Below are 22,607 nucleotides of genomic sequence, written 5' to 3' on the forward strand. Positions count from 1 at the left end.
ACCAGATTACACCATGAATGTTTCATACTGTCTTTATATTGCTCTTTAAACCTGTTGTGCCAGTGTGCGTGGAGGTAAAATGACTCGCAGAATATATTTTCAGGATCAGTAACACTTTGGTTTTCTTCTAGGTACCTATGTATTTTATTTACCTTATGCTTGCTTTATGGAGTAGAGGAGTACAAACCCGATGCACACTCATAGCAATAATTACCTTTAAAAATAATTTATATCTTAGCTTATTAGAGAATAATTATGTTCTAATAATTACCTAAAAATAGGTCCACAGATAACTATAATATTCAACATTGCAATAATTCTAAATTATTACTATAGAGAAATGTGAAATGTATTGCTATCATGTCATGTTTCTGTAGGGCTCGGGCAGCTCCCTGTGGTAGAGCTTGTAGAACAGGCCTGTGTAGACAGCTGGGAACTCCCTCATGGTTATGTCAATCCTATCAAACCCTTCCCGGTACCCGAACAGTAAGAGCTTGGCCACGTTGCTGGTGATGGGTGTGGTGTTTCCTGTCCTGGCCAGCTGCTCCAGGTCCATCCACTCGCAGCGGAGGCACTCGTGCTGGCAGAAGCTGATGCGGAAGGAGGTGGGCTCCATGCGGCAGATGATGTACATGTCTGACTTCCCGAAGGCTCCGGGGTGCTTGTGCTGCTGCCTGATGCTTAGGATGGACTTGAACTCTGACTTGATGCCAGTCTCTTCAAAAACCTCTCGAACTGCTGTGTCTCCTGGGTGGAAAGAGCAATCCTTGCAGTACATCTGAGAGTACTCAGCATCCTTAAACCTTTTGGAAAAGTGGAAAGCCTCTTACTCAGCATGTTCTCTATTCTCCTTCAAAAGGTTTTCAGAATGTGGGTATGTTTTTCCAACACAAGGATAAGCTAATATTTTGATTCCCAAACAACAGTAATTGCTGTGTGCCTTTCCTGTGTATATCCTACAGAATTACTTTGGTAATGCTGTGCAGGGTGTGGTTTGTAATGGACACTGATGGCTGCTGGCTCCACTGATCTGTTAATCCAAGACAGCACTGCACTGTTTTTGCAGTCCTTTGGATCCCCATCCCTCTCTTTGCCCCTGCCCAGTCTCGGGTTCAGATCCTGTGCAGCTGCACCTGTACTGATGTCAGACCTCTTGATCAGATCAGTTTCACTGCACTTCACCCCAAGGGGTAACAAAATGGGTGGAATTCTTTTCAGAAAGTGAAAGTTGGTGCCAGATCCTTTTCAAGATGTACCGTAAGAGTCAGGTGACATTTCAAATACGCCACAGCACCTGTGCAGCCCGAGCCTGTTCTTGCAGGAAACATGCTGTAAACATGCTGCATGCGTGCATTCTGTGTGCCCCAGCCAGAGTGAGGTCAGTGCTAACATTCCTCACCACAAACGCAGCAGGAGCTTTTAGGGTCTACAGGGTCTGTGTGCTGCAATTACAGCCAGAGAACCACCCACCCATCCAGGACTCCTCCAGAGATATTTTTCTCTTCAATAACAAATTGAAGAGTCCCTAAGAAGTTTGTTAATATTCCACTGATTTCCTCAAAGTCTGCAGTTTCATTGTAGTCAAATCCTACTTGCCTGGGGTAAGTACTGGTAGGTTAAATACTGGCTTTTCCCAAATTAATGTAACCTCCTGGTTGTCTCTGGTTTGAGTGGTCAATGTCCAGAACTGTTGTGCATGTTACCTGCTCCTGTTAGTTCACTTTCAGTAAGGAATGTGTGCTAGCTTGCTTCCAAAAGCAAATGCATTTTAAAAGATTTGTAGAGATTCACCATCCTGTGGAGGCTTGCATCTTGCCAAGTCCGAGGGGAACAAAGCAGATGATTCAGGGGTAGTTTCAGATATTGGAAATAGAAGCTCCCTGTGGCAGGGGGCTACAGAAATGAACTGAGATCATGAGGAACTGAGGCAGGCTGTGGTTAAGAAACTTGCAGTAATGATGGATTTCATTTAAGCGTTGAGCTTTGCTTTCAGATGAAGTGAAGTGCCATTTTCTGTTTCCCTTTTATTTAAATGTGAGTGTGTATATATATATATAAATATCTAATGACAATTAAACTAGAAGAAACACTAGGGCTGGAGTTTCAGAAATGTTCAGATACAAAAATGTGTGCACTTTGCTTAATCTGCATTATGAAATTGGTGTCACTTGCGTAAGTCAGTTTGCACTCATTTTAGTAGGCAGCCAAGCATATCGTCACTTCATGTAACTGAAGGATTTTAAGCAATGTAATTGCAATTTTTAATTGTAATTTAAAATTTAGTCCCATGAGTGACTTGTGTTTTAAGGTTTGATGTAAGAATGAAAAAGGAAAATTAGGCTCTATTATACTTTATGCTTGACTAATTTATATCTTTTCGTAATATAATATGTGATGCAGAGAATCGTTACTTTTATTATTCTGTAGTTTAGAAGTGGCAGGAGGGAAGCTGTAGGACACTTTTGTCTTGGGTGGTTTTCAGTGCAGGCTCCAGCTATAATCTCACCTGTTCAGTGAGGGATGGCTGCTGTTGTACTCAGTAGCAGTATCACTCTGGGGAGTCCCACTGGAATGCCACTACTGGTCATTTGTTGTTTCCTTGAGTACAAAAGTCCTGCTGCTGCTGGCACTAGAAGTGAGAAGGAGCCTGCCTAGATAAAGCCATGGCATTTGGGATTCTTTTGAAAACATGGATCCTTTTCACCCTGTTACTTTACATTGTCCAGCAAATATTTTGGATTTCCATCACCAGGTTTGACAGAAAGACTTAAAACATGACTCATGAGTAACAAAAAACAAACTCAGCCCTATCCTGACAACTAGCAACTTTCTCCATGTATTGAAATAATAATTGGAATACAAGCTCACCACACATTGTTGTAGGGAGACTGCTAAACCAGGAGGTATTTTTAAGGTACGGAACAGTCAGGAACCCTGGGCTTGACAGCCAGCTTAAGAAGTAACCAGCCTATGGATAATGATTTTAAGGGCTGAGATACAAGGAGAAAAAACCCAGATTTTCTCTTCATAAACACCCGTGTTCATTCACCTGTGAGGATAAACTGCAGCAGTGTTCATCAGCTGTGCTGTGTTGGAGAGAAATGAGAAGTTTCCTCAATCCAGCATTGTTTCCTACCACAGGAGTGCTTCATGTCCCTGTTGGGAGTAGGTGCCCACAAGACTGAGGCCCTGCACTTCACCCTGGCCCTGTGCCGAGGAGCTCTTGGTCCAAACGAATCAAGTGAAGGGGGTGGAAGGAAGCAAGTGCATTTATTGGAATGGAAATTTTTCCTCAGTCCATCCCTGAAGTCACTGCCCTGGATTCCAGAGTGAGCTGAGAGCTCCCTGTTTCAGTTTTATTTGGGCCATATATGGATTACCTTAATCCTCTGCACTTCTGGCTCATATTGCAGCATATCTGACCAGCCTAAAAAAACTTAGCTGGCCTCAAGCACTCACTTAAAGAAAGTGTGGAAAAGAGTAAATGTTACAAACACAAAACTTCTTTGTCTTGAACATGCTACCCTGTTACCATTAGGGTCCCAGGATTGTGTCACTCCATCTATTCCCCATTAATTCAAGGAAACAATCCATCACAGGAGTAATGTGGGTCATCCTGTATTTCAGTGGTGTTCATGTCTTTGTATTTCTGTTGATGGCTGACCTGTTCTCATAGGACTTACCAATGTCTTCTCCTGGATTGGACAGACCTCCTGGAAATTTCCATGCGTTTATAGTCTGTATTGGAGGAAAAATCCATTAGTGAAGTAGTCAGCCTGTGTTGTACTCTTTAATAAGAAGGAGACAATTAACACAAAGTTGGTTTTTTTTTTTGTTGAAGTTGCAGTATTGTTATTTTATAAGTATCAGTAAGTAGGAACTTGTTTGTTCCTGCTGACAGGATGATTAGAGACAGCTACAGTCTGTATGAACAATGGGAACAAAACACCTACTGATTGAAAATACAAACTGTCTAACACTCATTAGACAATGTTGCTGCTAGATAGAGTAGTTGAATATTTTTTTAAAAGCTGCTATAGACTATATAATCTTATATTTAATCACTAATGTATTCTACTTCCATTGTTTTGGCTTTTTAAAATGTATATATATTTAATCTTACAAACAGGTATTATGATTGTACTGTTCTATACTGCACTGGCTTTAAGATGTGTCTGTAATGATCATTTAGTGTAACTTGTCATTTTCATGGATACAAGAAATGAGGGCTTGTGTGTGATTTATGTATAGAAACATTTATTGACAATAAAATTCAATATTAAAACGTGAAGCGCAGGCTTGGTGTTGTTACTCACACTGCTAAAGGGGTCCCAGTCCCTGCACCTCTGGCAAGAGCACAAAGATTTGTAGGCTTTACCTTTACTTCTATGTACTTTCTATTTCTTTCCTTGTTAAAAGTTTATGTAGGAAGAAGTTACCCTTCTCCTAGAAATAAATGCAGTAAAAAGGCACACTGGCCCAAAAAAGGCCTTTTTTGTCTATGCAGCATAGCAGGGAAGCTGTGTGCTTTCCAGTGATTTGAAACCCTAATGACTACATTGGAAAACTATTTTTTTTTCCTGGGCATTCTTAAAGGGCTTGGATAGGAATTTAAAGTAATAGATTAAAAATAGTGCAGATGGAAAACACATATTGGCTTTTTTCTATTGGCTTTCAGATTTACTTTTAGTTCCTGGAAATCTTTGTGTGCTGTGGAATTGTCCTGTCACAATTAAACCCAAACAACTCTTAAAATTCCAACAGCTGTTACTATTTTTTTTTTTACTCTCATATCTGTTCAAGATATTTACTAAGAGGTGAGCATGCACATTTATATTTTTGTGTATAAAAGGGTAAATAATAGGTATTAATGTTTACAGTGTGCTTTGTTCCCTGGAGCTGGAACCACTTTTGGAGTCTACAGCATGACAGGTAGGTTTATGCTTTAATTGGTAATTGTTGAATGAAAGCCTGAAAGTTCTCCTAAAGCCAAGTCCTCAACATTTTAATTTACTGTAAGTAAAAATATAAAATACTAAAATGAAAAATAGACATCTTCAGTTACAGGAAACAAGTTCAGAGGAAGAGAAGTACCCTTGTCTTTTGTGTTAGAAACTCAACATGTGGTATGATTGAACCTGCCTATGAAAGCACTCTTTCACTGAAGTTCATTAACTGTATTGTAGGTCCTAATGAACTGATCTCTTGGGTCCTGAGGAGAAAAGTATTAGTAGCTATTTCAGGAAAGACAGGAGAATGCACCCAGTGAGATTCAGCAGAGTCTTAACAGTATAAAATGAAAAATATGCATCCAAGTGTATTTCAGTCCACCTAGCTAAGCTTTGATTGTTTCATGTTAAAATGGCATTAATCTCACTCTCTCAGAGTTAATTAGTGCAGTTTTAACTTGAAACACTTTAACTTGCAACTGAAAGCATAATGCAGGCTAAATGTCTGTTGAAGCCTGAGAGCTCTCTGCAGCAGCTGGGTCAGAAGGTGGGTCAGTCTGACGGGGGCTGGCAGACGTGTCAGCGATGGATGCTCGGTGACCTCAAGCCACATGACACGAGCCATGCTCACCGCAGCTCTGCTCTGCTCTGGCATCCTCTCAGTGAGGGCGGGCGCTCCTGTGTGTGAGGAGTTAAAGATCTTTACACCTGCTGCACCAAGGGGGTCTCCAGGTCATGGCCAACCACGCTACTGCTCCCTTAAAGCCACAGATGTGCCTGGAATTTTGGAAACCAAACCAAATCAGAATCCTTCTCTCAAAATCTGTTTCAAGCCAATGGGGATTTTCCAGAGGTCTGCATGGATCCAAAGAAAGATCAGGAACTCCTGGGTCAGTTACAGGGGATAACAGAAAACTCAAAACAGGAAGGATATTTAGTTCTGCTGAATCAATCTGCAGTTTTAACAAAGCTGTTCATTTTTAGAGTTGGTTTTTTCTCCCTTAATATGGAATTCAGCAATCTGTTGCTAGATGTGTTTAAGACACTTGTAAAAGGAAGTAACTTTTTACTATCACAATTTTGGACTGGAATAAAAGCAAAATATATTTTGTTTTATATTACAGAATAGGCTTATCTAAATGAACTTCTCTATTTTATAATCCTGCAACAAACTTACCTTATTTCTGTCTTGTACAACTAACACCTTTCCAGTGCTTTCATCTAGAACAGCACCTGGTATAGAAAGAATATTGAAAAAGAGAAAGTGTTGGACAAAGTCATTCAATCCTAACAACCAAAATTTAACATGTTTTGATAAACATAACATGTTTTAACATGTTTTGGTAGTGTACAGATAGCAAGGTTTGTATGGATGAATCACAAAGTGGTTTGTCAGTGGAAAATGGATGCACAATAAAGTATCACAAAGAGCTTAAGTATCCCATATAAAAATTCAAAGTTGGCAGTACCAAGATAAATAATTGCAGCTTTTAAGTTCCGGATTAGACAAGAAATGAAAAGAAGAACTTGCTTGTGTTAATATCAGAACTAAAGAATGCAAGATCAAGACGTTACCCAAACAATCTGGCAAAGCTCGTTTCAGCAGAGACAGGCCTGTAATCTTCCTCAAATAACAGAGAATTTTCCAGTGACTCTGGCTGAGAAGCCACCCTTAAGGGGGGGATGAATGTTTCTTCAGTGAAATTCATGACAAAGCCCCCACCTGCTGTAGTGGAGATTTGAGTGGTTTTGGGTTAATAACACACTCTGGGCTGACTGTGCAGATAATGTTCAGCTGTGTGACTATCTCTGAACTCGCACTACCCAGCTAACAACTCATGGCAGGAACTGCACCACAATCTGAGTCAACTTCTTAATCAAAAATTGTTGCTTCCAAGTGGAAAAGTGACACTTTCACTTGATCAAAAAACCTGTCTGACTGAGAAGTGCAGCCTTCCTTTATATCCTCATGCTCAGCCCATTACTTTCTCCCACACATTACAAGTTTTCCTACTTTCTGGAACCCAAGTGCTTTCATGTTTAATTATGTCATACTCACTGGTCATACTTTAAAAATGTCCTTCCCTTACAACAGGTATTTTTCTCAGATTTTAAAGAGTGCTGCGGCGAGCAGGATGAGTGCTGTGGTGCAACTTACCAGGATCTTTTCCACATCAGTCATGCAGGGCTTTCAAATTAGAAGCTAAGGGTAACAAAATGCTCACGTCATTTTACAGGCAGGAGGAGGAGGATACAGGCACATCTGTGATGACATGTGCATTTAAAATGCTATGGGGAACTATACCCACAGGAAGGAATTATTAAGGAGTGAGTGTCCAGCTAAAAACATCCTGTTTTTTAATAATACATGGCAGAGTTATGTGTAGGAGGATATTTCAAAGATGAAGTACCAGTCTTCTTTCAAGATATGTCAAAGGACATGCTTTAAGAGGCTAGTCACATATCTGCCTCCCCGGGGCTTGTGACTTTATGATTTCATTCCTCCTGTGAATATTTAGCAGTGTCCAAGTTCAACTACTGTAATGATTAAAAGAGGCAACAAAAGGAAAGCAGGAGGAAGTTTGTGATAAGAGGAATTGTTTTCTAGAAAAGCCTCAGCCAAAGGGTTTGCTGAGACCAGAGAGGGCTGGTGAAGGCAGGAAACTGTTGTTTGAATCAAACAGAAAGCGTGTTTGCTCTCCTCTGTTCCCCTGAAATTGAAGCCTGTGAATGTCATTTTTGGCAGTGAATTTCCCAGTGAGGTGATCAGAATGTCTGCTAGGGGATACCTAAATCCAGAGCAAGAAGGATGAAAACACAGTAATAGGATTTGCTGCCTGGTCTCATGTTCCCTTGCTGGGCCACACCTGGTTGGCATCAGTGAGACTGCAGTTTGACTGTCCTGGGTTGTGGTTCTTAAAAACTCTGCCTCCTGCTACAAATGTGGCATCTGGACCTTTAATTCATCCAATGCCAGGATGACTTTCTGGAAAGGTTTGTACCTGAAACCCAACCAAGTAATCACTATTACAATACCACTTGGTTTTGAATGTTTTCTTTTAGGTAACAGGCAAGAAAAGCATTTAAACAATAAAAGAATCCCTTAGATAACTCCAGATAATGAGTAACGGAGGAGAAAAATATCCTACTTGTTTTATTTATGACTGATGTAAAAATGCATGCAGAGATGCTCAGTGTTGGGATGCACCTGTCAACCACAGAATGAGTGAGGACACCACTGCTTGCACTGCAAGCATCAGCAGGCAGGGGCAGGTATTTGTAAAACAACTTGGGAACTACTTTTAAGTCACTTTCCATAAGTGGCTTATCAAACCTATCCACCTCCATCTTCCTGTGCAGTTCCACAGTAATGCAGCTGCTCAGTTTAGATTTCCTTAAGTACCAGGACTGGCCGAGGCTGCTCATCCTATGTGTGTGTAGGCTCTCCTTCCTGGAGTCCTTCAACTCCAAGGACTTTGTTTTAACAAGTGGATTAAGGTGGTAGCAATGCAAATAACAGCTGTGTTGTAAGGCTTGTTTGTAGACCATGTGAGGGGGAAGAAAATGCCTTTCACATTTCTTTTACTTTCCTTCCTCAGCTTGTCCTCTCATGCCATTGTTGCATACTTACAGACACGTCATATTTACAATCATGTCACCTTCTGGACATGTTGCATATTTACAATCATGTCACTTTCTGGATGGCAGGCCACATCCTCCTTGGAGGTGGAGCATTTTGGAAATGCTCTTTAAAAACACGTTAATCACTTCACACACCAGAGACTCCTCTGTATCTTTACACATGTGGAAAATCCTGCCGCCTACAAACGGATGCAGTAACTTAGCTGGAAGACACATCACACATTCCACTATTTCTGAACGATAATGGCCAAGCCCAATGAGTAACATTTGCTACTCTCTGCTTGGCCACTCTGATCCAGTCTGGTAAAACATGACCTGACCCTGCTTATTCACACCTTTGTCATCACTTGGCTGCATGGTGCTGAGGCACAAGGCCTGGCTGTGCTGCCTTTGCTGCGTGGGAAACTCCAGACAGGAGAAAACCAGCTGCTGGTCTACTTGGCAATGAGACTCACTACCTGCTCCCTGTTCCTGGGCTGGCTCCCTGCTGGCCAGCCAGCCACTCTCCACATTTCTGCTTTCCACTCCAGGATGCTCACAGCACTGACTCCTGCATTTCACTGTCTGCCCACAGCTTTGAGATGGAGACTCTCAACAGAAAATTGCTTTTATTTACTGCAGACATGTTCTAATATACTTTTTGGTTAGGGAATAAGAAAGCCTTGTGTTTGAACCCCTCCCCAATATTTGTATTTAAATACTTTAATATTTCAAGAAAATGAATTAAAAATAGAATGGATCCTTTCCACTACTCAGGGTCTCCCCCCTAAAGTAGAAAGATAATGGAATAAACCTACCAGGTGGTATCCATGCTATATAAATACATCCCATGTATTTTTGGGATGTGTTCCAGATCCACTCAGAGTGGGCAGAATAAAGAACAAAAAACCCCACATAGCAGTCATTATTTCACACTTGTTTACCTGCCTAGAATGATTTCTTGAAGTATTTATGTCCTTTAAAGAAAATCCCAATAATGACTAAAAGCGTACATCTTTGAAAAATGGTAGCAAAGAACACATACATTGTATGTTGTGCAATTTTAAAATCCATACAAGAAATCATGTAATCTGTATACCTGCACTTACCAAAATTCTCTTTAATGTTTTTTTTCTACTTGCAGAGTGCAAAGAGTTTTGAAGCACAGCTGCAAATTATGCTTTGAAAGTGTATTTTTCAATATTTGCGAGTCTTTCAGAGTTATGATTTTTCTTTTAGCTCTTTCTGATGCCCACCAGGGTCACAACTCATCTTTTATGGGATTTCCTTTCAAGCAGCACTTCCAGCTGTGCAAGTTCTATGCAGAAAACCTCTCTGTCACTTAGGTTTCTCACAAGAAGCAACCCGGTGCTTTTGTGAGGAGAATGCACTGTCCTGCTGCAGTTTAATGCCACATATTTTAATGGTGATGTTTCCAAAATACCTCAGGAAAACATGCTCCAACATGTCCATTGACAAACTCCAAGGCTGCCTTCAGCACCCACCCTGCCCTCTGCTGGCCTGGGAACCGAAGACTCCCACTGCTGGTGGCAGCAGCTCTGTTTTGTAATTCAAGGGCTTTTCACCTGACCTGCTGCTACACAGAACAAACCATCTTTTGGGAGTTCTTCCTAACTAGATTTTTCAAATTGCTCTTTATGGGCCTTAACACCACTCGGTGGAGAAATAACACCCCACAGAGTCCCTGCGTGTCCTGACAAACAAGTCAGGGCTGCAACTGGAGAGATGTGCTCTCCCCAGCCTTGTGATTTCTGTGTGTTAATGTAACCCTTATCCAGTACATGAGGGCTCCAAACCAACCTCCAATCACAGGTAACTGAGTGATGGGATAGGTAATGGTTTATCTGTGGCACTCTGCTGAGTGAGAGAACAAAACCACTGGAATTTGTGAAGCTAACTTCAAGATGACTGTATTTTTGGCTCATCATCAGTCCCTTGTGTTGTGCTGTATGAAAAAATAAAAAAGAAAAAAGGGGAAACTGTCTTGTCTAGCTCCTTGGAAATTTTCTGTTATGGAACAATTTTCTAGCTGTGGGAGATCTACACGGATAAGAGTATGGTGTTTGTGGGGTTTTTTGTAAAATACATGTTTGGATTAAAGATTTCTAGGCACAGTTTAGATCAGCTTTCAGACCATTGCCATTCAGGCTAATAGCTGCTTTAGCTTCTGAACAATCCACATTGGGTCAAGTTTTCCCCATTTACAGACATTAACTTCCACACAGTTTAAACAGATATACACATTAAGCACACAGAGCAGAGAAGTGCTTTTTTCTCTACATTGGTGGTTGCTTTTTCATTCCAAAATGCAGCAGCCAGCTGGTTTCCATGTGCTGGTTGTAGAGAGGAACAATTCCTACAGAACAGCCTCCTAAGGGCTCTTTCAAGATTTTCTGTGGGTGTAACTACTCGTGTAACTCACCTGCAACCCCCAGCTGGTGTGTGGCAAACCCTGGCAGCCTGCTGGGCCCCTCTCCCAGCCACAGCGTCAGGGTGGATGAGCCCTGCTCAGCGTGGTGGAAAGCAAAGCCTTGGGAAGCAGCCACTGCCACAAGGCTGCTCTGGAGGATGGGGACATGGAGCCAGACAGCAATGCGGCCTTCATCCCGCCACTGAGACACGGACTCTGCAAGAGAGGGAAGTGAGGAGGGTCAGGGACCCCTCTGCCCTTGGTCTGTGTTGCTTTAAACTTTACCACACACTATAGCCGTTGGTAACGTGCAAAAATCTGTATTTTCATGTAATTTACCACAGGGTAAAACTATTGTTGGTGTGAGAAACTCACCAGCAGTCTGAGAGGCTGCCAGGTCGCAATTTATGTGGTACAACTGGGTGTTCACGTGCAAAATGATGGCTTTTACATTCAGGGTCTGTCATGAGAAACAGGGGAACTACTCTTCTGGAGTGCTCTGTCCAGTCCTGGGCTTCTCAGTACAAGGAAGACAAGGAACTACTGGAGTGGATCCAGTGGACGCCACAAAAAGGATGAGGGGTGTGGACCACCTCTCTGCGAGGGGAGACTGTGGGAGCTGGACCTGTTCAGTCTGGAGATGAGTCTCAGTTGGGACTTCATCAATCCATCCAAATATCTCAAAGATGGGTGCCAAGAGAATGATGCCAGACTCTTTTCAGTGGTACCCAGTGACGGGAAAAGGAGCAATGACCACAAACTCAAACACCTGAAATTTCACCTCCTCACGAGGAAGAACCAGTGAGAGTGGCCAGAGCACTGGAACAGGTTGCCCAGTGGGGGCGCGCAGTCTCCTTCTCTGGAGACATTCCAAACCCAAACCCACCTGCTACGGTTTGTTACTCCTGTGTCACCTGCTCTGGGCGATCGGACTGGATGATTTCCAGGGGTCCCTTCCAACCCTACCTATTTTACGGTTCTGTGAACGATCTGTTTTTCTCCTGCCAGCGCCCTTCATACCCCGGCCGTGGCTGAGGCTCCGTGAGGGGAAGGCGGCGGCTGAGGGCGCCCCCTGGCGAGCCGCCCGCGCCCCTCACACACCGCCCCCCGCCCGCCCCGGCACTCGGGACCCCCGCCCGGCACTTGCCCCGCAGCCACCGCCCGAAGGCGGCCCGCTCCAGCCGCGGGGAGCCGCGCAGCTCGCCCAGGTCCACGCTCACACCCCCGAACTTGTCCGTTCTCGCCCGCAGCCCCGCCAGGGCCGCCCAGCCCCGCGCCCTGCGGAGCCCCCGCCACGGGCCCGCCATGGCGCTGAGCGGGGCGGGGAGCGGCCGCCCCTGGGGCGGTGCCGGCCTCTGCTCCGGAACCGCTCCGCGCCGGCCGCCGGCAGCATGTCCGCCTCCTCTTCCAGAAGGAAGAGCAAGGGGCGCCCGGCCGCAGGCAGCGTTTCCCCACGGGATGCTCACCTCGGAGCTGCCGCGGGCGGGCCGCTGGTGCTGCGTGTCGCCGACGCCGTGGAGGCAGGTACGGCGTGGGGGAGGCGGGCACGGGCAACCCCGGCCCCGCTGCCTCAGCCCGGCGCGCTGAGGGCGCCTCGTTTGAATCTGAGAGTCCCTGCCCAGCCACTTTCCCGGCGGCTCAGGAACGCAGGAGCGGGGGATCTCCCACTCCAGGCCCCCATGAAACCTACCTTTATCCCCGCGGAAGGGTGCCGGCGGTAGCGAAATCGCGGTGGAAGGGGCGGCAGCGTGGGGCTGCCCGTGTTCGCAGCCGCGCCGGCGGCACCGCCTCACGGGGGGCCGCGCGCTCCCCTCAGAGCGGCCGCCGTGAAGGCAGGCGAGGCTGTGCTGCCCGGGGAGCGCGGGACACGCCGGGGCTACTGAGGGGAAGGACAGAAAAAACTGGGTTTTTTCCTCCCGAAAACTTTAGGAGATGACAAAGTCCCGAAGATGCTGCGCAGAGCGCTGGCGCAGCTGTCGCTGAGCAGCATGAAGTCTGCGGATCTTTGCATAGGGAGGCCGGCCCTGCTCACCTCCGCTGATGGGCGGCAGGAGGTGAGGCCCTTTCTTGACCCTATAAGTGCTTTTCCCATGCTGTTAGCCTGTTCCTGTTGTATTCAATGGAACAAGCATGGATCATGTGTTGAGAAAGATGGTGAATGTGCTCTTCCATGTTTTCTGCACTGTAGTCGCATCTGTATTCTCTGTGTTGGAAAAAATCCGTGCAGCTGATTTTTTTCCTATAAATTTATAGGTCATGTATGAGTAAATGGGCTATATATTATATCTGTTTTAGACACAGATCTGTTTTACTTGCAAATAAAGTGTATAGTTATTTGCTCATCTTCTTTTCACTGATGCATGGCTTTTTCTAATCAGCGTAGTGTGTGCTTTTGAGTCATCTCCAGAATGTGTAGAGAGTCCTTGTGGAATTTTTTATCACATCTGTAGGCAAAACATAACCCTATTAATTTTGAAAGTGTCTTAGATCAAATCTTAAGAGCTCAGTGCCCCTTGTGTCTTGCTCATTGGAACCAGGTTTTAACCTAATCCTTCATATTAACCTTGGCTGGAAATGAGCAGGGCAAGACCTCAAGTAACAGGTGTTTGCTTTGAAAACTCTTCCCAGGTCTGTACTGCTTGGCCCACTGCAGGCTTCCCAGGGGGGAAAATTGGGCTGGCTGAAACCACTCAGAAGAACCTGAAAGTAAATCCAGGTGATGCCCTCACTGTGCAGCCTGTGACTGGTGCAGTCATGCAGGCAGAGGAGGTCGATGTAAAGTTGAGGTATGGAACCTGTTACAACCTTACTGAGGTTTTTATTCAACCAGATCCCTTGAAAATGTTGTCATTCTCTTATCATTTCACAAAGCTGGCATTTGGATTGTTGTAGAGTCTGATGACAGTTATTTCCTAAATACAGTTACTTTACAGTTACTTTTGAAAGTGTAACTGTGACGTAAATAAACATCCCAGTTCCCAGGCAGTCATTTGCAGGTTTTTTTCCAAGAAGAAATTCCTCCTGATGTCCAGAGAGCCGTAGTTTCATGTAAGAAGCAAGAACATAAATTACTAAAAGAATACATTGAAGTCTCATTGCTCAAGCAGTTCCTAGGTTTCTAGATGCTTTACAGGTGTAGTTCATTCTCTGCAAATTAAACACCTCTGGGTAGTGCTCATATGCATTATTTAGCTTTTCCTCCACTTAAAAGAATCAGACTCCAACACCGTATAGTTAACTACGTGTTCACTCATCAGGAAAGGCTCTGATCTATTAGGAGGTGTCTTCTAAATGAACTTAATACACCTGTTTTCCATCAAGCTGCTTTCTTGATGGCTCAAATCGAGCAGCGGCTTTCAGGCGGGCTTGGGGCTCCCCCCGTTGTTCGCGCTTGGAGTTGCAGCAGCAGCGGCTGCTGTCAGTGCCCTTGGTGCCGCTGCTTGTCAGCCCGCAGGGGTGTGAGTGCTCGCAGAAGTTGGGGAGTTCCGTCTGCAAAATGGGGGTGAAGTGAGTCTTAGCTCTGAGTCAGCTAGTTAAACGACTAGAAAATGCTTTGTGGGAAATCTTGGCGTGTTTTGGTAGTGGGTGTGCAAGTGCTCAAGGCATTGCTTTAGTCAGTAAAAGTTATGTATGCGTATCTGCTGAAAGAGACCTGCCTGATCTAAATTTTTCTTAATTCAGTACCTGTAGCAATGATTAAGATGCCTGCATTGCCTATTGGAGATCCTAAGAAACGATAAGTGCAATTTAGGATTTTGTCAATTACAACATTTTGTTTGGCAATACTAGGTTAAATAGGTACACTTCTTTTGTTACTGTGTGTCTAATACCTTCAGGGTTATAGTCCATATGATATGGGGACTGTGAAGTGCTGTGGACTGTGGTTTTGGTTTTAAGTGCTTGGAAAACCAATTTTTTCCCTTCCTACCACAGGGACAAAGATGGAACTGTTAATGCTGAGGAAATGTCTGTTTGTCTGCTGAGAAACCTTGGTATGAGTTTTACTGCTTCTCTGTTGACTGTTCAATTTTTGTAGTTCTGGATACAAGAGCAAGGATTTTCCTTTTATGTTCTCAGTCAAGGGCTTGTGGCAGAATAGGGGAAAGTTACTTTGCTCACACTTTGTTCAGGCATCTGTCTTGGGCTAACTGATTGTGCCATGCTGCAGATATCTAATTTGCATTAGCTGTGGTTCCATTTCTCCTGTCCATTACTTGTATAACTCACCTCAAGTCAGGAGTGTTCACACCCATTGACAGCCTTCAGGCTGATACTGCTGGGGTGCACTCCAGAGTTTACTTGCACTGTGAGGAAAAGAGTGCACTGCTGCACATTAATAACAACATTAACTTGAAATTCCAATCTCTGAATCTGGTTTTTTTTTTGTGTTGGTGGTAAATAAGTGAAGTTGCTCTTCATTGGGTGGTAGGTGTACATAAGGAAGCAAGGTAAGTTATTGAAGGTAGTGAATACAAAATTTTTGCTTCTTACAATGCTAATTCCAAAATCCTCTCTTTATGTGAAATTAATCATGAGTTTAAGTGTAGGAGATTACTGGATAAGCATTTGTCAGTATCATATGTAGAGTCTGCTTGTGCACAAAAGGATCATTCAAAGAACCTGAAATTACCTCGTAATTGCCTTTTGTTTTGTTCATTTATAGCACTTTCTAAGCTTCAATTGCTGCCAAAGTAGATTGAAATAGCATCATCTTTTGTCTTTTTTTCTTCTTTAACCTTCTCACAGATGGGAAAATAGTCCTGCCAGGAAACCTCTTGGCTTTCACTTACTATGGCAAACTTTGCAACGTGGTGGTGATGAAAGTGAAGGGGGCTGACGGCGCAGAGCTGATTGCCCAGGGCAGCGCCATTCCCAGTGACTCCAATGAGCCGGACCTTGAGAGGTCTGATTTGGAGAGCAGTGCCTTAGACTTGTCCCTGCAGCTGGGCAGGATGGACATTGGTGACAGTCCCCAGGTTGTCTCCACGAGCACCCCGAGCAAAGCCGTGGATCCAGTCTTGCCAGTCACTCCCAGCGCTCCAGACTCCGGGCACGGAGACAGAGCCAGCAGGGGAGATGGTGCAGAGCTCCCCCAGGATCTGCAGCTGCCTGGGGAGGGCAGCGCTGAGGGACTCCCACTCACTGGCAGAATTGGAGCAGTGAGCCATACAGATTGTTTTTACTTCATTTCTTCAAGAACTAAAATCAATTTTATTGAGCCAAGGACCAGTGCAGCAGAGGATGGCGAGTGTCAGTCCCGGGTCACCTATGACATGATAGGAGGCTTAGGCAGCCAGCTCAGAACTATTAGAGAAACTGTTGAACTGCCCTTGAAGCAACCTGAACTGTTCAAGAGCTATGGTATGATGCCTGAGAGTTGGCTTTCTTCATTAACTTTTGTCTTTAATGTGACTTTTTTTATTTTTAAACACTAATTACTCCAGGATTATGCACTGAATTTTATGTAACTGATCTGGTAAACTTGTGTGTCCAAATGATGTCAAACTGCTTTATAATTACATTGTATGGATACTGCGGAGATGTTCTGGTTAGCCTGTGTGAAAAACAGTTGAGCAGGGAAGAAATGCATGTCTGCACCAAAATTCAGGTGTGCATGAGCAGAATTTATAGCAAATAGGAAAGGTTTCTGTACTTGGACACTTGAAAGGGGCAGTTGTTTGTGTTGTCGTAAGATTTTGTGTTGGTAGACTCAGTTATTAATATCTTTTAAATGGAGGAGAACTCAGATTAATTCTTCTACTTTTTTATTCCTGTGCGTTCCTGCAAAATTTCAAGGCGGTCTTTTGAGGCTGTTTACTCAAACTGCCAATGTGTTCAGCATGGAATTACAGGGTGGAATACCAGATACATTTACTGTTGCCATATATAAAGTTGTAGGTAATATATGTAAAAACCTGGAGCATTTTTGTGACTGTGCTGTGTATTTATCACAAATGGCTGTGTACCTTGTTGAGGTGTGCATTGCTGTGAGGCAGGGCTCTTTTACCTATAAATACTTATTTACTCTCTTGTCTTGGAGGCCCATTATTTCTCTCTATGACCTCTTTCCCCACACACAGGGGAGGTGATTTCACTGGGGACAGTTTCCATAGCACACAGGTGGCTGTTTCCTGGCCGTGATCCACAGGTGTCACTGGGGTGGTGTAAGGCATCTCCATCATGAGTGCTCCAGCTCAATTTGCTCCAACCCCAGCATCACCACAGGGTTTGCTTCAGCATGAGTGTTCTTCATACCTAATCCCTGAAGCTTGAGCAGATTCTCTACTCATCACATGATGTTTTCCTAGCAGTTACAATCCTTTAGCCCCCATCCAAACGTTGGGAGTCCTTGTCTGCTCCTGGGCAGTGAGGCTGGAGCTGAGGTGAGCCTGTGGTTCCACAGCCCCGTGTATTGCCAGTGCCAGAAACACCACAGGAGGGAGCAGCACGTGCTTTAGTGGGCTGGTGTGAAGGAACCTGTCTGTAGGGATGCTTTTATTTTTTATCCTTTGTCAGAGGGCAGGTAATTTTTTTCCCTTTTCCAGTGTATTAATTTCTAAGATTTGGGCATGTGGCTTGCCTTGTCTGGTTCCCAGTCCCACCTGGTGTTTCTTTGGTTGTGTTTCACCAGTGTCTTTTGTGCTGGGGTCAGGCCTTTGTCAAATGCTTGTCTCTGCTTTTTGCTTTCTAATTTTTCAACTTTTGTTTTTGGCTTTTGTGCCCATTTAATTTGGCTTTGCTGGTCTCAGACTTTCTTTGATGGGCTCTACCTGGGATCACAGTTGTATTTCATGCAGTTTGCCTGTATTTTCTGTCCAGCTTCAACTGTACACAGCAGCAGTACCTTGTTCTTCCAAAGTCCCTTATGTTTCTGTCTCTTTGGCTCTTGACATGTGCCATTAAATAGGCAGATTCATCCTTTTAATGTGTGTTTGTCACCATCTTGCAAACATTCCTAAATCAAGCCTTACAGTATCTCTAGAACTTTTTTGGAGTGTTGAAGAGAAGTGGTTTTCTGATGTGGGAAATTTGATATGATCCTGTAAGAATCATGAGAAACTTAAAGGGTATTCATGGATGTTAGGTACTCAGCTGAGTAATCTTCTTGAGTAAACACAGGGAAGATTGTAATGATCTGCTGAAAAAAATAATGATTTAAATAGGTGCTTTTTAAACAGAATCTTTTGGACTTTAAAAATACAAAATGTGTATGTATGTCCCATTTAAGAGCAGTCTTTTCCCTGAAAGCCTAATTCGTCATAATGACATGTCTGTCAAATGAATTAATGCTGGGGTCAAGTTATTATTGGTAGTAACAGGGACAGTGAGGTGTGCAAGTGCAGGCTGGGCCTGGCATTTATCACCAGTAACTTGTCTACTCTGTTTGCCTGCATGTGCCTGTCCCAAGGGATCCCTCCTCCTCGGGGAGTGCTGCTCTATGGCCCTCCAGGAACTGGGAAGACCATGATTGCCAAGGCCGTCGCTAACGAGGTTGGCGCTCACGTTACTGTCATTAACGGCCCTGAAATCATAAGCAAGTAAGTCCACCCACTTTGTTTGCATTAATTCTGTAAATATAGTAGCCCAAAATATACCCTGGCATCTCTCCATCCATTGTGGAGAGATGGAGTATTTGCTGTGGGTTACCTGCCCAAAAGAATCAGAAACAAGTGGGAAAGGGTTCTTTCAAGTGGGGCTTACATTTCTTGTATTAAAAGATGTTCGTTGGACTTGGCCAGGAGATTTGTGTAAGGCATGGACTGAATTAAAAGATGGGATTAAAACTGCATCTGCAGTTGCCTGTAGGTTACTTCTGCAATTAGAAGATGAACTTGTTAAAATGCGTTTTCAATCAAAGTGACACTCCACAGACTTATGTCTCCAGATAAGTAGTTTTTTGTAGGTAAATTTTTTGTAGGTTGTAGGTAAAAAAATATAGGTAAAATTGTTTCTAACACAGAAAAGAAGCAGTTCCCTTTATCTGTAATAATTCTAACTTTACCTTTGCCCAATTTCACCTTAATTTCTGGTCCTTGTAGAAATAAAGATAATTGTAGATTTGCCCAGACTTCAGGACTTTGAAAGTGTGAGCTTTCAAAGCTCACAAGCAGTAATTCTCCAGGTTGCCTGGAAAAGACAAAAACTGCAAGATTTTTATTAAAATATTTTCATTTTCACAGGTTTTATGGAGAGTCTGAGTCGAGGTTACGTCAGATATTCGCTGAGGCTTCTCTCTGGTATGTTCCTTTGGAGAAATTTATTTGTGGTATCGGTACCAGCCTTAGTGTTCTTAAAAGAAAAATGTTTCCAAGAAGCTTTGAATTGTGACTTTTTTCATCCAGTGCTTTTTAAAATAAAAGAAATTTGTTTATGTTGAGCTTAGCTAGGAGGAAAGCAGACACATTTTAGGATGCCTCTTAAATCTTTTTGGACACTGCCCTTTTTAGGGGATGTTAGGGATGGTGCCAGATTGCTCAAGCTGTGTCGTTAGTGCATCGTGTACTTGTTTCAACAGATGGAAACATGAGCCTGAGTTTCACCAGGATCCAGATTTTCCTCTAGTTTTTTATCTTTGGAGGCCAGCTCTAAATGAGTTGGTGTTGGTATTGGATAATAGCATTCCTCTGGAGCAGAGTGGCATCTTGCCCATATTTGTAAGACCTGGCTAAGGCAGACTTTAGACTTCATGTGACTCCTGCTCATTGTACATTAGCAAAAGATTATTGCATACTGAAGGTATTAATTGTCTAATATAGTATTAATTTTAGTTTTCTGTCTGAGTGGGATGCTTGGTAATTTTTGTAGAACTGGATGTTTTCCATGAACAGCTTTCCTCTGCCTTAGTGTTTTAGATCTTCCTGAGCACCTTAACATTTTTTCCCTTTATTTTTTTCCCCTCAGTCGCCCCTCAATTATATTTATAGATGAGCTGGATGCACTCTGTCCAAAGAGAGAAGGGGCTCAGAATGAAGTGGAAAAGAGAGTTGTTGCTTCACTGCTGACATTAATGGATGGCATTGGCTCAGTAAGTTGAATCTAATGGGACAATTAATGTACATGGGGACTCACTGAACAAAATAATATTGCTTCTACAGTGGAGCCAATTTGAGATGTATCACTTGTGGGGAAATGAAACAGACTTAGGTGAGACTTTGTAGAATAATCAAATGGTTTTTTGGATGCTGAGCAGAGGATGTAGAAGAGGAATGTCTCCTGAAGACTGTTAGTTTAAAAGAAAGTAGGTTTCTTCCATTCACTGCCTTTCCTTTGCCTTCTACTCCTCTTGTAGTTTTGGAGATCAGTCTGAAATTTCAGCGATAGCCCATCATCGAACTAAACTACCTATTTTTAATTGCTCTGAAATCAAAGTCATCAGAATACTTGTGGTAATGTGTAGGCTGCATGAATAAAGCAACAGCAGCTCTTTCAAGAGTGCCAGAGCAGTATGTAGGACATAAACAAAAGCCTAATAAAGAAACAGTAAATCTAACTGACTTGAGTAAATTATGGATTAAGCCCATAAAGTCTGGCAATCTCTCGTCTATTGTTTTATGATTATTATTAGCCGGAAAGATGAAAGAACTCTGTCCAGAGTATGAAAATGAATTTCTTCTGTTTATGTAATCTGCAAGTTTCTCATTATTTTCCTGCATGGCAGTTTGAGTTGCCCAGCCTGGAATTGTTCACAGGCAGAACATATTTTCTGCTGGCAAAGAAATATTTCTGGTTATTCTTCCTGGAAAGAGTGCTTCATTCACAAGAAGAGAATGACATTACAGGAGATCTCCTAACTGATGGTACCTCACTGTAGAAGTGAAGAAGCAGAGCTGGAGGAAATTGGTTAGGATTTTTGACCTTGCTTTTCCTGCTGGACTTACAGGAAGCTTTATAACCTCCTGTCTCTCTTGGGTTGATACCTGAGCTGATTTGTTTCCCAGCTATGTTTATTCAAGGTCTGCTGATACCTTTTTGTTCTTGTGCCAGCACTGAATTTTAGCTTAAGCACTTCTTTTTCTGTCCTTGGTTCTTAATTTCCTGATTTAGGAAAGCAGATTCGTGGGGATTAAAGTGGGAGTGCCTCTTGTATTATCTGTTTGACATTGAATTGTATTTTAGAAGTACTACTTTGTGTTGTTTGATGCCTTCAGGAAGGCAGTGAAGGGCAGCTGTTGGTCCTTGGGGCCACCAATCGCCCTCACGCCCTGGATGCAGCGCTGCGCCGCCCTGGGCGCTTCGATAAGGAGATAGAAATTGGAATTCCCAATGCCCAGGACCGCCTGGACATACTCCAGAAGCTCCTCAAGAAGGTTCCCCATTCACTCACAGCAGAGCAGCTGGCACATCTGGCTGATAGTGCACATGGTTATGTGGGTGCAGACTTGGCAGCCTTGTGCAAGGAAGCAGGTAAGGCTTTGTTTATTTAGGGTATTATTTTACTGTTAGTCTCTTTATTAAAGCAAAAACAATCCACAGTCTGTGCTAATAGCTTTTGAAACACTGAAGGTTTATTAATTCTTGTGCCAAAGGAAACACAGCCAAGCTCTTCCCAGGCAGATGGGAAAAATTCTTTGAATATTAATAACTTTTAACATGGAGCGTTAAGATCAATAACCCTGGGGAATCACCCATGCCATTTCTAGGATCTTAGACAGCTTGCTCTCAGTAAAGCAATGGTTTTGGGAGTTAACTAATATCCCTAAGAGTTTTTCTACTTTCTAGACAGCCCCTTGCACACAAAAACCCTAGGTCACTCTGGCTGCACAGCTTGCCCTGCAGGTCCTTGTTCCCAGGCTGTGGAGGCAGTGGGCCTCAGGGGTGTTCCTGTGTCTCCCCTCCATATTTTGTGCCTGTATTCCATTTTCCTGCAGAGGAGAACTCCTGGCAGGGGCGAGGGTGCTGGGTGGTGCACCTGGCTCAGATTGTGCAGCAGAGCTGGAGAGGTACAGAGCACACCCTGAGCTGGGGGCTGGAACGTGGCCCTTGGCCTTGGGAACAGGCATAGCCCTGGAGAATTATGCATGCCAAGGTTCAGTATGTTCCAGGGAATGCTTCGCTTCTGTTTTCACTGGATAAAATATTGCAAGTACGCTCTATCAGATCCTGGGTTTTGCTAGAGTGCGTCTGCACAGTTTGAGCATTGGAACTGAAATCTGCCCATGAGCAGCCCTTTAAAACAGCTGAGTCAAAATCCAACTGTCCAGCCCTGCCTACACATGTTTGCTCCCTTGTAGTTCACAAATAAGTTTGCTGCATGTGCTGGTTACTTTTATTTCCTTTGGCACCGGGACAGCTTCCTCTGGCAGTGGCACAGAGCGCGGATAATCCCTGCATGGGAACTGACTGTGAAGATGACAGATGTTTTATTAAGGGTGATGGCACCTGGAACAGCCAAGGCTTTGCTTGCCAGCTTCCAGAATTTTTAAGGGATAGTTCTCAAATAGGAATTTGTGGAGTTTTTATGAAAAAATCTACGACATTATTTGTTTTCTAGTGCGTTCCTCTTGGCTTCAGTTGAGTTTTAAGCGCTGTTTTTAGTTAGAAAACATAATTTTTTCCTGCTTGTTTATATTTGTTAATAAAAAAGATAAACTCCCTTTTTATTTTCC

The 22,607-nt window shown here is 43.5% G+C and overlaps 2 protein-coding genes across 2 annotated transcripts in view; one reads left to right on the plus strand and one right to left on the minus strand.

The window, feature by feature from the left end:
- Positions 1–332: 332 nt before the first annotated feature.
- Positions 333–12,308, minus strand: NUDT6 (nudix hydrolase 6). The gene is made up of 5 exons (XM_058024322.1): positions 12,149–12,308; positions 11,014–11,217; positions 6,127–6,182; positions 3,684–3,738; positions 333–747 (listed from the first exon to the last, which is right to left on the minus strand). Exons 1-5 carry the CDS (start codon positions 12,306–12,308, stop codon positions 359–361), a joined length of 864 nt encoding a protein of 287 aa, XP_057880305.1. The 3' UTR covers positions 333–358.
- Positions 12,307–22,607, plus strand: part of AFG2A (AFG2 AAA ATPase homolog A) — a 161,500-nt gene continuing 151,199 nt past the window's right edge. Inside the window, 10 exon segments of the mRNA XM_058024321.1 lie at positions 12,307–12,382; positions 12,385–12,525; positions 12,931–13,055; positions 13,630–13,787; positions 14,935–14,993; positions 15,748–16,362; positions 18,410–18,539; positions 19,182–19,238; positions 19,903–20,026; positions 21,150–21,405. Coding sequence (XP_057880304.1) covers positions 12,307–12,382; positions 12,385–12,525; positions 12,931–13,055; positions 13,630–13,787; positions 14,935–14,993; positions 15,748–16,362; positions 18,410–18,539; positions 19,182–19,238; positions 19,903–20,026; positions 21,150–21,405 — 1,741 coding nt within the window.

The sequence above is a fragment of the Melospiza georgiana genome, chromosome 5 (assembly GCF_028018845.1).
Source record: "Melospiza georgiana isolate bMelGeo1 chromosome 5, bMelGeo1.pri, whole genome shotgun sequence".
Taxonomy (NCBI): Eukaryota; Metazoa; Chordata; class Aves; order Passeriformes; family Passerellidae; genus Melospiza; species Melospiza georgiana.

Excerpts from the sequence above, each read along its gene's own strand:
- NUDT6 (XM_058024322.1), bottom strand. The coding sequence starts at position 12,308 with ATGGCGGGCCCGTGGCGGGGGCTCCGCAGGGCGCGGGGCTGGGCGGCC. Across the intron at positions 3,739-6,126 it reads TTGTACAAGACAGAAATAAG|ACTATAAACGCATGGAAATT; the intron begins GTAAGTTTGTTG and ends CCTCCAATACAG. Across the intron at positions 748-3,683 it reads CAATCCAGGAGAAGACATTG|GAGACACAGCAGTTCGAGAG; the intron begins GTAAGTCCTATG and ends CTTTCCACCCAG.